Below are 15,484 nucleotides of genomic sequence, written 5' to 3' on the forward strand. Positions count from 1 at the left end.
CAGTCATTTTCCTCCTGTTGCCTTGGGAATGTCATGAAGTGACGTCATCAGAAAGCTGCCAATCCCGCAAAGAAGACGTGATGAAATCCATCTCATTTGCCAACAAAAATAAACTTGGAACTTGTTTGACTTATCAAGGTTTTGTAAGTTTGACCCGTGTGTTTATTGAGGTCTGAAATAAAACAAGATGGGCAATTAATGATTCCCAGCTCTTCCTGTGATGCAGTACGCTTGCTGATCACAGGAGGTCATTAGAATTGACTCTTTACTTTAAGGTCGTAACCGGGTGAGAACAGAGTGTTGGGGAACGCACTTTTTTTTCTTATTCATCAAATTGCAATTTTTGCAAGTTCTCGCATTTTCTTTGCATAAAATTGCATAAATAGCCCACATATTCCATCGCATTTTTTAAGAAAACATGGAACATAATCAAGGATTTTTTACCTGCAACAATCACAAAAAACTTAACATTTTTCAGGAAGGACTGATAAACACACACACACTCACAAATACTCTCACACACATTAACACACACATAGTCACACACTCATACACAGGTACACACACACAAGTATGCACACTCACACACACATTTACCCTAACACACACACTTACAAATTCACACGTTAGAGCAGTCCATTGAGTTTGATGATGATGTTGCTCCAAATTGTGAAGGATGGACAGTCTACCGTGGTGTATTGCAGTGGTGCATAGCCATGTGGCTATGAAGGCCAATGCAAGATCGGCAAATCTTGCCAAATGAGAGACAGGAGAAGGTGGCACTGGAGGGCTTGGGTGCTGCTGCACGCTGATGCCTCTGTGCACGTTGCTGTGTCCTTCACTGTGTAGCCTCCTGCTGAAGGTGAGTGATTCCCTGGTGGCGTGCAGAACTCCAGGTTTGGCGTTCAGCAGCCAGGGACTCCAGTGCTGTGGGTATGATGCAACACTTCTTCAGGAGAGTTTTAAGGTGGTCCTTGAAGGGCTCCTTTGGCCCCCTGGCAGATCTCAGACCAACCAGAAGCTGGCAGTAGAGGATTTACCTGGGGAGGCGGTGGGCAGGCATTCAGATCAATGCCCGAGGTGTTTGTGTCCAAGGAGAACAGTGATGAAAGGTGCATTGGTCCAGTCATAGATGTCGTTGTAGTGCAACCTGTCTTCCCAGGACACTCCCAGGATCCTTTGCAGGCAATGGATATGGAACTCCTCTTGGGTCTTTATGTACCGCTGGTAGGGGGTCCAGGCTTCCAAGCCAGACAGGAATGTGGAAATGCAAACAGCCCTGTACACGGCTGCTGTGGTGGAGGTGGTGAGGTACCTTTTCTGGAAGACCCCGGAGCTGAGCCTGGCAAATTCAGTGGAGGCCAGACTGATGCTGACGTGGATGTCATCATCAATGCTGCAGGAGGAGGAAAGAATGCTGCCGAGGTGGGTAAAGTGTGGGACAATGGCAAGGGGATGGCCATCAATGGTGAAGGTGTGCCCAGTTGTTTCTTTTCCAACCTACGCCTCAGCGACCATCATCCTCACGCCACCTACGTGCAGGTTTTGGCTAAATACTTCCAGTTGTATCCTGATCTGTATCTATGGGCCTCCCCCATTGCTGCAGGACTTAGTGTGTGTGTGTGGGGGGGGGGGGGGGGTTGGAGTGGAATGGGGGGAAGGGTGGGATATTTGGAGCAGGTCTGCGCAGAGAGTTGGGTAGAAGCACACAATCTATACCCTCATGGACTTCGCTCCCCTCTAAATATTTCAGTGGCATGCAGAGCAAGATGGTCTTCAAAAGGAGGGAGTTGCTGAGACTTGCCGAAAGCTGCCAGAACACTGGTCTGTTGCTGTCTGCCTAATGCGTGTTTTTTTAACGACAGGTTGGATGGGTTGCCTACAGGTTTTGCCTACTAGTTAACACACACACACACACACATACTGACACACACACAGCCTTGTACTTATATCTTTGTGAGATGTAACCATCTCAACTGACTGCCTGACCCTGACTCTAACCCCGACCCTAAAACCAAGTCTTGACCTTCAAACGGTCCTTTTAAGATGTGAAAACCTGCTAAAATGTCCTCACGTTCCAAAAATGTCCTCATTCTGTTGGTTAAATACATATTCTAGTCCTCAATATGTAGCAAGTACAAGAACACACACATGTGCGCGCGCTTGTGCGTGCTCAGCAACTAGTCAGTGCAGTTACAGGACCTGGTTGATAAGGAGGGTCTCCCCCTCTTGTTTGTCCCTGTGTGTGTGTGTGTGTGTGTGTGTGTGTGTGTGTGTGTGTGTGTGTGTGTGTGTGAGATGTTGACTCACGTCCTCATCCCTCTCCAGCTCCAGCCCCATGTCTCTGAGTTTGCCCTCAAACTCCTCCCTCCTGAAAGATTTATGATCCTCCGGGGTGTTGAGGGTCTCGCCCTGGCAGCCCACCTCCACCGGGGTTCCAGGTGATGGTGGAGGGGATGAAGACAAGTCTTGCACCCTTTCTGCTCGAGAGTGTCGGTTGTGGGGGCCTCGTCGGAGGCTGCGGGCAAGGACATTTTCAGTAAGCAGGTGCGATGGCTGCCGACTGGTTCGGCTCCCGATGGGCTTCTTGACAGGGTAGGTCAGGACGTAGTCCACATGCCGCTGGCCATCCTGGAAGTATATGCCACGCTGGCTGCAGGTGTTTTCCTCTGGAGTCAGTGCCTTCAGCAGCTGTAAAACACACACAGGAGCAGACAGTAAAAGTTGAGGATATGACACAGTTGAGACTGGCTGGTTTTGTTGAGCTGATTAACTGCAGAATTCCGAGCCATTTTTTTTCCCCATTAAGTTATGACATGGCATTCTACATTTTTATCACCATGAACAGCTGGCAGCAGACAGATGACAGCAACTACAAGTAGATGGAGCAAGAATGACATCAGGTGCTCTGGTCTGCTGCATTCACTGTCTCAATCACACAACAGTTCAATGTGTAATAAAAGCTAGTTTAGCAATGTAGTATATACGGCTACTCCATACTATGGTAGTATATAATACTCTGTCTTAATTTATGCCACAGAGAATGATGATGTCACTGCGGGAGCCTCAGACAGGCAGCGCTGACAGAGGGATTTGGGGGAGGGACAGAGGGCAGAGGGACGGAGATAGGGAGGGTACAGGGAGGGACAGAGGAAGGGAGAGAGTAAGGGTAGAGGGACGGATGGAGGGAGGGTAGAGGAAGGGAAAGAAGAAGGGACAGAGGGACAGAAGGCTGAGAGTGGTGAGCAGAAGAGAAGGGGGGTTCACCATGCTCGGCGCCAGCCACTGGAGTAATCCCTCTCACCACTGTCACAGACCAGGTTAACTGCCCACATGGACCTGTTCACTGTAGGACTCAGACTCGTCATGTGATTTGCCTTGACAGGTTCCCCACACCATCATGGTGTCTGTTTATAGCCGTCCCTCAACTCCGTCATCCACCCTCCTGCAGCCTGTCTCCGCACACCAGTCCTCCATTGCTCCCTCAGGAAACTTCATCCATGTCACCGTGGCCATCACACCGCTCCTACTGCACAAGATGTCAGCAACCCTACCAGAGGAAATAGAAGCCTGGACCTGCAGGAGGCTGACCAGCTCCTGTCCTGTCCCTCCCAGGGCAAGTCACCCCAGGACCTGCAATGGCATGGACTAATCAGGTGGTGGGAGGTGGCTCAATTGAGACTGCAGGGAGGTTTGGAGTTGATGGACATTAACAGAGTCCAACATGGACTTTATCAACTTCTGTGTGGACTCCAGGGTCCCAACAGGGACAAATCGTCAAATCAGGAGAGGCAGGGAACAAAGGAGGTTAATGTCCTCCCCCCAACCTACCTCTTCCAGGCCTGATTCCTCTGGGCCTTCCTCCTCCAGACCTACCTCTTCCATGCTTACCTCCTCCTGGCCTTCCTGTTCCACACCTACCTCCGCCATGTCTACCTCCTCCAGGCTACCTTATCCACCTCCATTTCCTCCCATTCTACCTCCTCAACATCTACCTCTTCCACATCTATCTCCTCCAGGCCTACCTCCTCCAAGTTTAACTCCTCCATGTCTACCCCCGCATTGCCAACCTCTTCCATATCGACGTCCTCCATGTAATACTCCTCCACGTCTACCTCTTCCATGACTACCTCCTCCACGCCTACCTCCTCCAGGCCTTGATCCTCCATGCCTACCTCCTCCATATCAAACTCCCATACGTTTCCCTCCTCCACATCTACTTCCTCCACCGCTATCTTCTCCAGGCCGACCTGCTCCACATTTGCCTCCTCCACATCTACCTCCTCCACCTCTACCTATTCTAAGTCTACCTCCTCCACACCTTCCTTTTCCAGGACAAGAAGAGGAGAAGCTGAGAGAAAACAGGGGGATCTGAAGGTGAAGACCAGAGAAGTCAAGGAGTGGTACAGGAGGAGGTTGTGGAGGTGTGGAGCTCCATGAAGACCATCGCTGGCTTCAGGCAAACCAGGACCAGAGGTGAGGATGGGAACATGGACCAGGCCAACAAACTGCATATAATCAAATTAGAGACATTATCAAAATTCAGAGAGAGAAATATCCAGAAGTCATCGTCGTCATTGTCATCATTGTCCTCATCATCATTGTCTTCCGCTTCTCCAGGCCCGGGTCATGGGAGCAGCAGCCTCAGCAAGGAAGACACAGTCATAAGCCCTCTCCAAATCCACAAAGCACATGTGGACTGGTTGGGCAAACTCCACTGCCCCTTCCAGCACCCTAGTGAGGGTGAAGAGCTGATCCATGGTTCCACATTGGATGAAAGCCACATTGCTCCTCCTCAATCTGAGGTTGGACCCTGACCCCCCTCTCTAGTATCCTGGCGTAGACCTTTCTGGGGAGGCTGAGAAGTGTGATCCTCGATAGTTGGAACACACTCTCTGGTCCCCTTTCTGAAAGTTGGGGACCACCACCCGGTCTGCCACTCCAAAGGCACCAACCCTGATGTCCACACAATGTTGCAGACACGTATCAACCGAGACAGCCCTACAACATCCAGAACCTGGCTGGAGTCTGCCTTTGGAGTGACAGACCGAGGTGGTGGTCCCTATCATTAAGTAATGGGAGTTTGCCCAACCACTCCACATGTGTTTTGTGGATCTGGAGAGGGCTTATGACCGTGTTCCTAGGAGCACCCTGTGGGGGTAATCCCGGAGTATGAGGTGGATGGCCCCTTACAAAGGGCTGTTCAGTCTTTCTACAGGAGGAGTGAGAGTCTGGTCCACGTTGCCGGCAGTAAGTCGGACTTGTTCCCAGTGAGGGCCGGACTCCGCAAAGGCTGCCCTTTGTCACCGGTTCTGTTCATAACCTTAACGGACAGAATTTCTCGTCGCAGCTGGGTGGTGGAGGGGGTCGAATTTGGTGGCGGGAGAATGTCGTCTCTGCTTTTCGCAGATGATGTGGTCCTCTTAGCTCCATCAGGCCACGACCTCCAGCTCTTGCTGGGAAAGTTTGCAGCCTGGGATGAGAATCAGCACCTCCAAGTCTGAGGCCACAGTCCTCAGCTGGAAAAGAATGGTTTGCCCACTTCAGGTCGGGGGGGGGAGGTCCTGCCTCAAGTGGAAGAGTTTAAGTATCTCAGGGTCTTGTTCACGAGTGAGGGTAGGATGGAGCAGGAGATTGACAGGCAGATTAGGGCGGCATCCGCAGTGATGCGGGTGCTAAACCAGTCCGTTGTGGTGAAGAGGGGGCTTAGCCGAAAGGCAAAGCTCTCTTTTAACCAGTCAATCTACGTTCCAACCCTCACCTGTGGTCATGAGCTCTGGGTAATGACCGAAAGAACAAGATCCTGAATACAAGCGGCCAAAATGAGTTTCCTCCTCAGGGAGGCTGGGATTTCCCTTAGAGACAGGGTGAGAAGCTCAGTCCTTCAGGAGGGACTCAGAGTAGAGCTGCTGCTCCTCCATGTAGAGGAGTCAGTGGAGGTGGTTCAGGCATCTGGTGAGGACGCCTCCCGGAAGACCTCCCTTCCAGGCATGCCCAACCGGGAGGAGGCCTCAGGCCAATGCAGGACACACTGGAGGGATTATATCTCTTGGCTGGCCAGGAAATGCCTCAGGATTCCCCCTGAAGAGCTCGTGGAAGTGGCTGGGGAGAGAACAGTCTGGGCTTCCTTGCTGAGGCTGCTGCCCCTGCGACTCAGACCAACCGGATAAGCAGAGGAGGAGGACGACGACAAATTGGGGAGTTCCTCAAAGTATTCCTTCCACCCTGCAGTGATCTACTATCAATGGACAGTTTGCCAGAACCTCTTCTGAGCCAATCAATAGTCATCCTCCATGGCCTCCTCAAACTCCTCCCACGTCCAGGTTTTTGTTGCAATGACTGCCACAACCGCACAGCGCTTGGCCCGCTGAATCCAGTCAGCTGCCTCTGTTGACCCACAGACCAAATATCCAGAAGTTTGGATCATAAATCCACAAAAAAGGCGGATGCAAAGAGCAGGGAAAAATTCCTGCAAGTAGCCAAATCTCTCGAACCTAAACTACACTACATTTACCACAAAACTAGGACTATAAAATTATCATTCTAAAACACTGGCAAATTCTCAGAGAGACCATCTCTTAACACTTTTATGATCCTCCACTGTTTCCCTTTTTAAAGAGGAATAATGGACAAGAAGCAGCATGGGTCCAGCCTGAAGTCCGGGACAGCGAACTTTCCCTTCCAAAGCCATATAAGTGTGGAAGCTACATAACTACACTAAAAATGTACAAATTTAATCAACCCCTCAGTAGCTACATCATTAATATTAGAGATTTTATTTCAGGAAGCACAGTGGTGCAGTGGTCAGCACTGTGGCCTCCCAGCAAGAAGGTTGTGGGTGGAGCTCCAGCTGGAGCACAGGGTCTTTCTGGGTGAGTCTCCAACCTTAACAGAATAAGTGGAAGAAACTGGATGGATGGGTGGAAAATCAAAAATGTGGTGTATTGATGAAATATCCATGTAACAGACGTTATGTTGTACGATCCCTTTCTGGTTGCTACTTCCCAATTCAGGACCAAATATGGTCCAACACCTTTACATGTGATCTATTGGCAGCCATATATGTATCATGAACATAGTAAAGGATGAGTAGGACTCATATGCTGGACACAGATTGGTGGGATCAGACAAGCGGGGTTTATTACAGGCAGAGGTCAGTACATGGGAGATCAATAAACACAGGCAGAGGTATCAAAAAAGCGAGAGGCAAAAGACGTGGTCCAAAAAAATGAGCAAGGTTCAATAACGACAAGACTGTGTCTAAGGCTAGAGTAAGAGTGCTGGAACGTGAGTACAATGCATCAACGAACTGGCGACCAGACAAGGCACAAGGGGGAATATAAGCTGTGCTGATGGGGAGTGGTGAGCCACAGGTGCAGGAAACACAATCAGGGATCAGGTGCACACAGATGGGGAGGGGGCAGACAGGAACCTGGAACAGAGACAGGGGTGGGATAACAAAATAAAACAGGAAGACATGAAACATGAGGGAAACAATAAAACACAACACAGATGGGGAGACATGACAATATGTGGATGTTAATGATTGGTTGAATCTATGTATTTTAACCCTCTTAACTGAATACCTCTCTATGTAGACGCAACTGTACTGGGTTTCTTGACCCTGATGAAGCCACAAGCTGAAACACATCAGTCTAATACAGTTGCTGGATTTCATCCCCATGTTGCTGGAGCTTCATCACATCCTCCAGGTTTCTTTCATTATGGTTGCTGAAGTTGTGCCAGAAACTCACTGTGCTTAAACAGAGAGGTAAGGAACAGCTTTGCAGAGGATGTCTTCTCTCCAGGCTCCTCGTCCTCTGTTGCACAGAGATCTGCCATGGCTGTGCACTGGTTGGATGTATCAGCGGGCTGATGAGACTGAGTACAGCCACATGGGGAGAGCAGAAACATCTGCAGTGGGAATGAGTGTCTACACCATTATCTGTATCTGTATCCCTAGTAAGTGGTATTCCCGAGCAGTATTTAACTAATTTTAAAATAGGTGGGGTTTAAACTGAAAATAGCTCTGGCTTGACATGGAAGAGTGTTTTTTCCAGAACTGGTTTCAATACACGAATAGGAATTGATCGGAAGTTGCTACATTATCAATTTCAAAATCATTTTTAAAGTATCAGATTGAGCTTTAGATGTCTTTGATCAGCAGACCAAACCAACTCTCACCAGAACAGCTCAGACTGGGCTTCTGCTGCCACTGACTGGTGATGTGGAGCAGATCCTGACTGCTGGTTCAGTGTCACTGCCAGACTCGTTGCACTCTATATCACTGATTGTCCTGAGGAAAGAAGAGATCCAGATGGAATAAATGAGGTGTGTGTGTGTGTGTGTGTGTGTGTGTGTGTGTGTGTGTGTGTGTGTGACCCAGGTGATAAAAGACCAAATAACTAACATAAAACACTCAGCAAGCAGTTCAGATGTGATCATGTGACTAGCGCGCAGCCAATCAGCCGAGCCCCTCCGCTATTTACAGGAAGCAGACGCTCTCATCGTTAGATGAATGGGGGTTGATGCACAGAGCGGAGTGGCTGCAGGTTAGTAAAAAGTTGCGAGCATTTGTCACAATTTATGGTTTTATATGTCCGTGAACAGTCACTTTGGTTATCGACTCCAGATGTCCGCTGGCTGTCGAGGCAGTTGTTGAAGTTGGAAAGCTGTGAATACTTGATTGTCGAGGTCTGAAACCTGTTGCATACTGACTGCTTAAATTCGTGAGTTGTTTAGCCTTTTTGCTATTTGTTAATATTATGTACTGTACTTTAGCACTTGGTACTTTAAATATTGTTTTTATTTTCGCATGTACTGTTAGCCACAGTGCTCAACGAGTGTGGTTGTTAATGTTGCATTGACGTAGCATGAAGCATGTTTGCAATCAGCTGATACAGTGGTTGCCAGACATGCTGCAGTAGTTAAGAGCTCTGGCCTTATGTTTGACCAGGCTGGGTTTCTGTTGAACTGATCAGTGATGGTGAGCTATCCCAAGCCCAGTTGATCCACGTGGAGGAACCAGGAATCCAACTGCTACAGTAATCATCATGTGTCTGCCACAGCGGTAGGACACTGCAGCACACCCCCCCCCCATTCATCTCCTTTGTCCCATTCACTCACACACACACACACAACACCCTTGGCCCAGCATCATTGACAATTGACTCACAGACTATGACCTGAATTGACTCGTGCTGAAACCAAAGGAACTCTCTTTACCACCTGACTGAGTGGGGTCCACACATGATTGTTTTGTATTTTGCGGGAGGTTTTTTGATTACATCAAATTGATTTTGATTTCATGCTTGACTTGAAAAAAGTGTGGCTAGAATTTCATTATAATGGTGCACCAAACTATTTAAACTAAGTTAACTACTCTAACTGTGTGTTCACACCAAACGCGAATTTCGCATCGCGTTATTCGCACGAATGTGACCCCCGGATCATTTTAGTGTCCATTTGCGTGAATACGTGAATTCACTCTCCTGCCCAAGTAGCGAGTATTTCCAGCAACGTTTCTGCCATTTCACCATGAATATTCAAAGAACTGTTGCGTTGTACCTGCCGTGGAAGGCTGAAATACGTCGGAAAACTAAACGCCGTCGTATCTGGGTTAACATCATCTAGAGCAGGGCTCCCCAAACTTTTTTCTGTGAGGGCCACATAACTTTCCCCTTCTCTGATGGGGGGCCGGGGTCAGTTTGTAACAGAAAAAGTGTGACAATCATGGGGTTGCCTAAATGTAAAAATGCATTGTTTTCCAGAAAGCCACACTACCAAATAACCCTCTCTGGGTTCTTCACAGAAAAAAAGTCAGGAAATCTATAATGACACTACCTAATAACCCTCTCTGGGTTCGGGTCTAGGGTTTTTTCTGGGGGTTGCCAGATAGGGGCACAGACTGCAGAAGGGTGGACAAGAATGTCACGTTCTATGCGTGTATGAAATAGTGACTAACTGACTGTGTTCACACCAAATGGCAATGCGAATTTTCGCATCATTTATTTGCGAATATAAACATATTGATCCAGCGATCAAATTTGCATGAATAAAGTGACGTGAAAATTCGCGTTGCATTTGGTGTGAACATTCGGGCTGCAACTAACGACTATTTTAATAGTCGACTAGTCACCAACTATTGAAACGATTAGTCGACTTTCTTAAATTTAGCATGAAGTTGATTTTAATTATGTGGCAAATGATAATAAACAAGAAAGATGGTACAATGAAAATACATCTTTTATTGAATTCATTAATTTAAAACACGTTTGTCAGGCACAGTCTCATAACGCTAGAGTTCGCTTTTATAGCGAAAATACGCTTATAAAATGTACAGTGTGTGTCCTAAAAACCGTACTGCTTGAATGTTCCTTGAATCTCACCGAGGCAAGTCAGACTCCGTTTCGTTCAACTGCCCGACATGCTTTCTCTTTAAATGTTCCTGCATCACCACCATGACACAAAGGTCTGCTTAGCAACCTTCGCTAGTAGTCTTTTTTATTCACCGTATCCAGGCTAAAATGCTCCCAAACTTGAGAAGTTTTGGTGCGCGTACCTGATGTTGACGCCGCCATTTCTGTATGTTACCGCTCAGAGACAGAGACGCTACTGCGCATGAGCGACTCTCGGCAGAGATGATAATCAAGAGAGATGCCTCACTCTGTTGGAAAAACGCGTCTGGCGACAACAGTGGACGATGGAATTCATTGTCGAATATTGCTATTATCGATTTTTGTTGACAAAGTCGACTAATCGTTGCAGCCCTAGTGAACACACCTTAATAGTCAATAATGAAAATAGTTCATAGCTAGTTATCAATTTTATTATCAAATACACATGGAAGAAAAATCAAAATGCGTCTCTGGTATTGTTCAGGGTGCCCGGCCAAATGTGGAGGCGGGCCGTATCTGGCCCACGGGCCGTAGTTTAGGGACCACTGATCTAGAACAAGCACAGCTTGGTGAAATTCACCGCTCAGTCAAATTCACCAGCTCCTCCGGGGGCTGCGGTGGATAACTGCCACATCCAGCGGTGTTTTCAGATGACGACTGGCCACTTTAACGACCTGCTAGCTGGGATCGGTGACATAATTTCACAAATGGACACCAATTTATTCAGCTGGTTCTTGTAATTTTGACACGTAGTGTCATATCGCACCAGGATTCACACACATAGCCACAATCAACTTGTCCTCAATCTTATTTCAGTCAGCCGTGACGTCGGGACATCCTCAACGCTGATTGGCTGTCGTAACGCAAATTTTTTTGCTAAAGTTGAATATTTTCAACTTGCGCGACTGGTGAAATTTCGCAACACGAATTTGCGTCATTCATCTCATTCCCGCCGCCCGACTGAAAATTTGCATCATTCACATGTTTGCATAGACTTTGTATGGAAACTGTTCACATGACTGCGCGTTTGGTGTGAACACACAGTAAGCCATTTTTCTTTTTTGTTTTGAGTACTTGACAAAAGTATATTATGTGGCCATATTTATCTTGTTATATTGACATAATTTCTTATTTTTCTATAATACATGGTACCTATTCAAAACTGTCTGCCTCCATGTCTTTCTTGATGTTATTGTACATCATTCTGTGTTCTCCATAGCCGAACCTGGTTTTCCATTGCCCTAGACCACTTCTAGCTATTTCCTGCACTAACAGTGTACATGTCAGCGAAATATATGCTGTGTGTGGGGGTGGGGGGCCTCATTTCTATTCCACAGCAGCTTTAGATGAGATGGAGCAGCATTCCTTACTGCTGCAACAAAGAATTGTAGGAAGGTATCGTCTCCCCTCCTGGCAGGAAGACAGTCCGGTGTATCTATCCCAGAGGAGCTAACGAGAAGCTGGAGATCCTTCCTGAGAGTTCTGGAGTGTTCCAGCAGCTCCCATCCTGGCTGTCACTTACTTCCAGGTCACATGATCACATCCTACCTGTAGTCTGGGCGGACATACATCCCCTTCTGCTTCTGATTAGCTATATGATTCATGCAGTAAGTTGGGTTTTGGTTGTTTTTTTTTGGGGGGGGGGGGGGTATTGCCTAAATGGCTACGTCAAATAAAAAGAAGGGAAAAACTATGTACCAACAAAGAGGGTCAAAAGGCCTAAGTCCTGGATGAATTCAAAGGACCAACAAAAACAAAAGCCTACTCAAAACTGACAACCAAGGACTTACAGTAAAACATGGAGGAGCAGGTAACACAACATGAGGGACCATGACACTGACAAAGATGGCAATGGAAATCACAATGACCCAGCAAGAGACAATGGGAAAACACAGAGGTTAAATACATGAGGAAACAAGAGACAGGTGGTGTGGTCATACACAGGTGAGACACAAGGGCTGCGTTCCGATCAGCACCGTGCTCCCTGCTCCCTGTTCCCTGCTCAGGGAATACCCTGTGTCGTCAAAGTTCCTCTGTTAGGAACACCCTGCAACGTCATCAGCGCATTCCTCACTTCCTTGGGTCTTCACCAAAATAAAACATTACATGCGCTACAAAATAAAACTGCCTTCACAGAATACACAACCTTTCATTTTACTTTTTAGGGCCTGAGCCAGAAGGTACTTCAGGCGAAGACCCTATTATGTTTGCTCAGCAGAGCAACACATTAGCAGCACTAAAACACTACAAACACCCACTAACCAGTGTCCCAGCCCCCCTAAACCCATGAGGCAGCCGGGCCAGACGGCCTGGAGCCGGTTTTCACATCCACACCATTCAAAACCTGGTCCTGGACTGTTCTTGCTGTCAATGAGCGCCCAATATGAGCATCATCTAATTTCACCCCCTGGACATGCATGAAATTCACTGAAATTCACCACAGTTGTCCAGTCTGGCTAAACATTCGATATTCTAAAAAAAAATTACCAAAAAACTCTATAGCACCACGTACGCAGCCAAAACACAAAAAAAACATTGGGAGTGCCATAACTGCTACCACAAATGTCCCACAAACATGGGACCAACACCGCTGGACTCGTCTCATCAAGACCAACAATTCCTACACTCTGACCCCTCACCTGTCTACAACAGAATGTCCACAAATTGAACAAAACTGTCAAAATGAGGACTTTTTTTACTCCCCCAACAAAATCTATCTCCTCCTAGGGCATTAATGCTATCGCTTCCAAACTTTCACACATTACTCTCCCAACTGTGCTGATTAAAAGTTATTAAAAGTTTTTATATGAATTACTGGGTTTGGATTTTACAAGCCGTCAAAGTGGGGGAGACACGTTTCAGCTTCCAATGGAAGTCTATGGGGAGACGGTGTCCTCTCAGGTTCATACTGTCAAACAAACGCTTCTCACGTCTACACCATCCATCCCACAGCTCTACCAACCACACCACTGCATTCCTGACAAAAACCCCTCCAAGAACATGGTGTTCTGTGTCCCTCTTGACCAGCGTATGCCGACTTCTTCCTCTTGTCCCACTCCAGTCCTGGTGCTCCTCCTCTCTCTCCACTCTAGCACAGATCAAAGACAGAGCAGTGGGGGAGGGGTTCTTAAAGGGCCAGCTCTCAGCTCTGCTCTCACTCTCTGATCAGACTCAGGCTTCTAACTCCTCAACTACAAGGCCTCCACCCTGGACCAGGACACCCTGGGATTCAGGCCAGGGCTCAGGCCACAACGCTGCTTGCAGCTTGAATTATTGTAATGCACTTACGTTATGTGATGTTACAGTAACAACTACATGTCATAAATGTTCTTGTTAATTAAATGTGATTTGAGAAATGTACAATTTGTATGGTCACTTAAAAAATATTGTTCTTATGTTGTGATGCTGAAAAGTGTAATAAGCCAATATTTGTTAATTTATACCTGGTATGTAATTAAAAATAATAATGATGTGCCGAAAATTACAACTGGAGTGGCACGAAATAAATGTTGATGCTAAATTTTTATCAACATTCTTGTGGAATTGTTGTGCAGGTGATGTAGCTAGCGACCATACTTACGCACATAAATGACCTAATTTTTATTATTCGCTATTATTTTCCAGGCTCGGACGCATGTCTGCCGCCGCTGGCAAGTTGTTGTTTTTTTTATTTCCCGCGCCGCACGGACACCGCAATGCATCATGGAGGATCTTGCTTGTCAACTTCGGGCGAAGTGTACAACAGTTGTTCAGTTGTTCCCTGTACCGTGCTCAGTTCCCTTTGAAGTGTTCCCTGCGGTTTGGAACCTCAGTTGTCTTGTTGGTTGTCTACCGTGCGCAGCCCACTTTGCAGGGAACTGCAGGGCGATCGGAACGCAGCATTTATGTATGCATGGTAATCATAGCAGGGAGCACACAGTTACACAAGACCTGAGCTTCAGAATAAGACAGGAACTAAAGACAGACCAAAACAAAAGCGAGCACACAGGAAGAGAGGACACTAACCACAAAATAAAACAGGAAATCAAGACAAGGACCATAACACAGTTAAAGTATACCCAGACCTCCTGCTGGCTCACCCTCAGGTCAAATGACACATCTGCTATGTCGTTCACTGTATTCAGCTCTACTGTTTGAAGTATGGATAACACTGGCTAGCTCGTTACAGCTGTGTTAGCTTAGCTGGTCGTCTCTAGTGCACTTCACCCAGCAATGGTCCTGATGGATGCAATGTGTACAAGGCAGGCAGGTAGCCAATCCGAAGCAGAGTAGTACATGTCTGCCCAAAATGCAGGTAGGAGAAAAACTGCTTCCATGTCACATCATTCAGTTACTGACACACCCTGAAACCAGTGAAATGACAAGAGGAATACTGACATACTGACAGTAAGAAACAACACAAAACCATTAAAAAACCTAAAACTCCAAAAGTGAGACCATAACAAAACCAGGGATCTCTGTTGAAGAAAATTTGCTAACACCGGCAGAGGATTAAATTTTACCCAAGTAGGTATTAATCCAAGGATTACAAGTGTAGGGAAAATATATCCTTGTATATTTCTAAGTCAAGTATACATAAGTTTAACTTTGTGAAGGAAACGTCTAAGTACATAAAAATAGACAGAAATTCAAATTTTTTTGTTTGTACCTGTAGGACATTTGGTTAAACCTGTTTTATTGGTTTGTTTACTTGTATTCATTTTTGTTTTTTTGCTCGATTTGTTCCTCATATGAAACTAAATGCTGCTCATCACTGCAGCTAGCATTCAGCAGTCTGGGCCAGATCTGAACAATTTCATGTGAAACCAAGGATGATGGTGCTGAAGGATCTCTAGAGGCCAGCCCCATGCGAGCTGCCTCATCAGCCAATGGCATCATTCAACTGAAAAAAACACAATTTGGTGTTTTGTCACTATCCATCATTATAGCACAATATGCTAATGTACTAATGACAAGTATTTTACTGTTGAAAGGAGTAAGTTTGGTGTTTAGTTATATGAATGTGTGCTAGTGGGCTTCCTAACTTTAACAACTAATATTTAATTTAGTTTTCATAATGAAGACGAAAGAGGAATAAATAACCTGTA

The 15,484-nt window shown here is 46.6% G+C and overlaps 1 protein-coding gene across 1 annotated transcript in view; it reads right to left on the minus strand.

Moving 5' to 3' along the window:
- Positions 1-15,484, minus strand: part of ano1b (anoctamin 1, calcium activated chloride channel b) — a 113,417-nt gene that overhangs the window by 82,400 nt on the left and 15,533 nt on the right. The window contains exon 2 of the mRNA XM_086207978.1: positions 2,311-2,691. Within this exon, the coding sequence (XP_086064104.1) occupies positions 2,311-2,691 (381 nt within the window). The remainder of the gene's footprint in view (positions 1-2,310; positions 2,692-15,484) is intronic.

The sequence above is a fragment of the Aulostomus chinensis genome, chromosome 7 (genome assembly GCF_037954235.1).
Source record: "Aulostomus chinensis isolate RoL2024-O1b breed Wild chromosome 7, RoL_Achi_v1.0, whole genome shotgun sequence".
In the NCBI taxonomy this organism is placed as follows: Eukaryota; Metazoa; Chordata; class Actinopteri; order Syngnathiformes; family Aulostomidae; genus Aulostomus; species Aulostomus chinensis.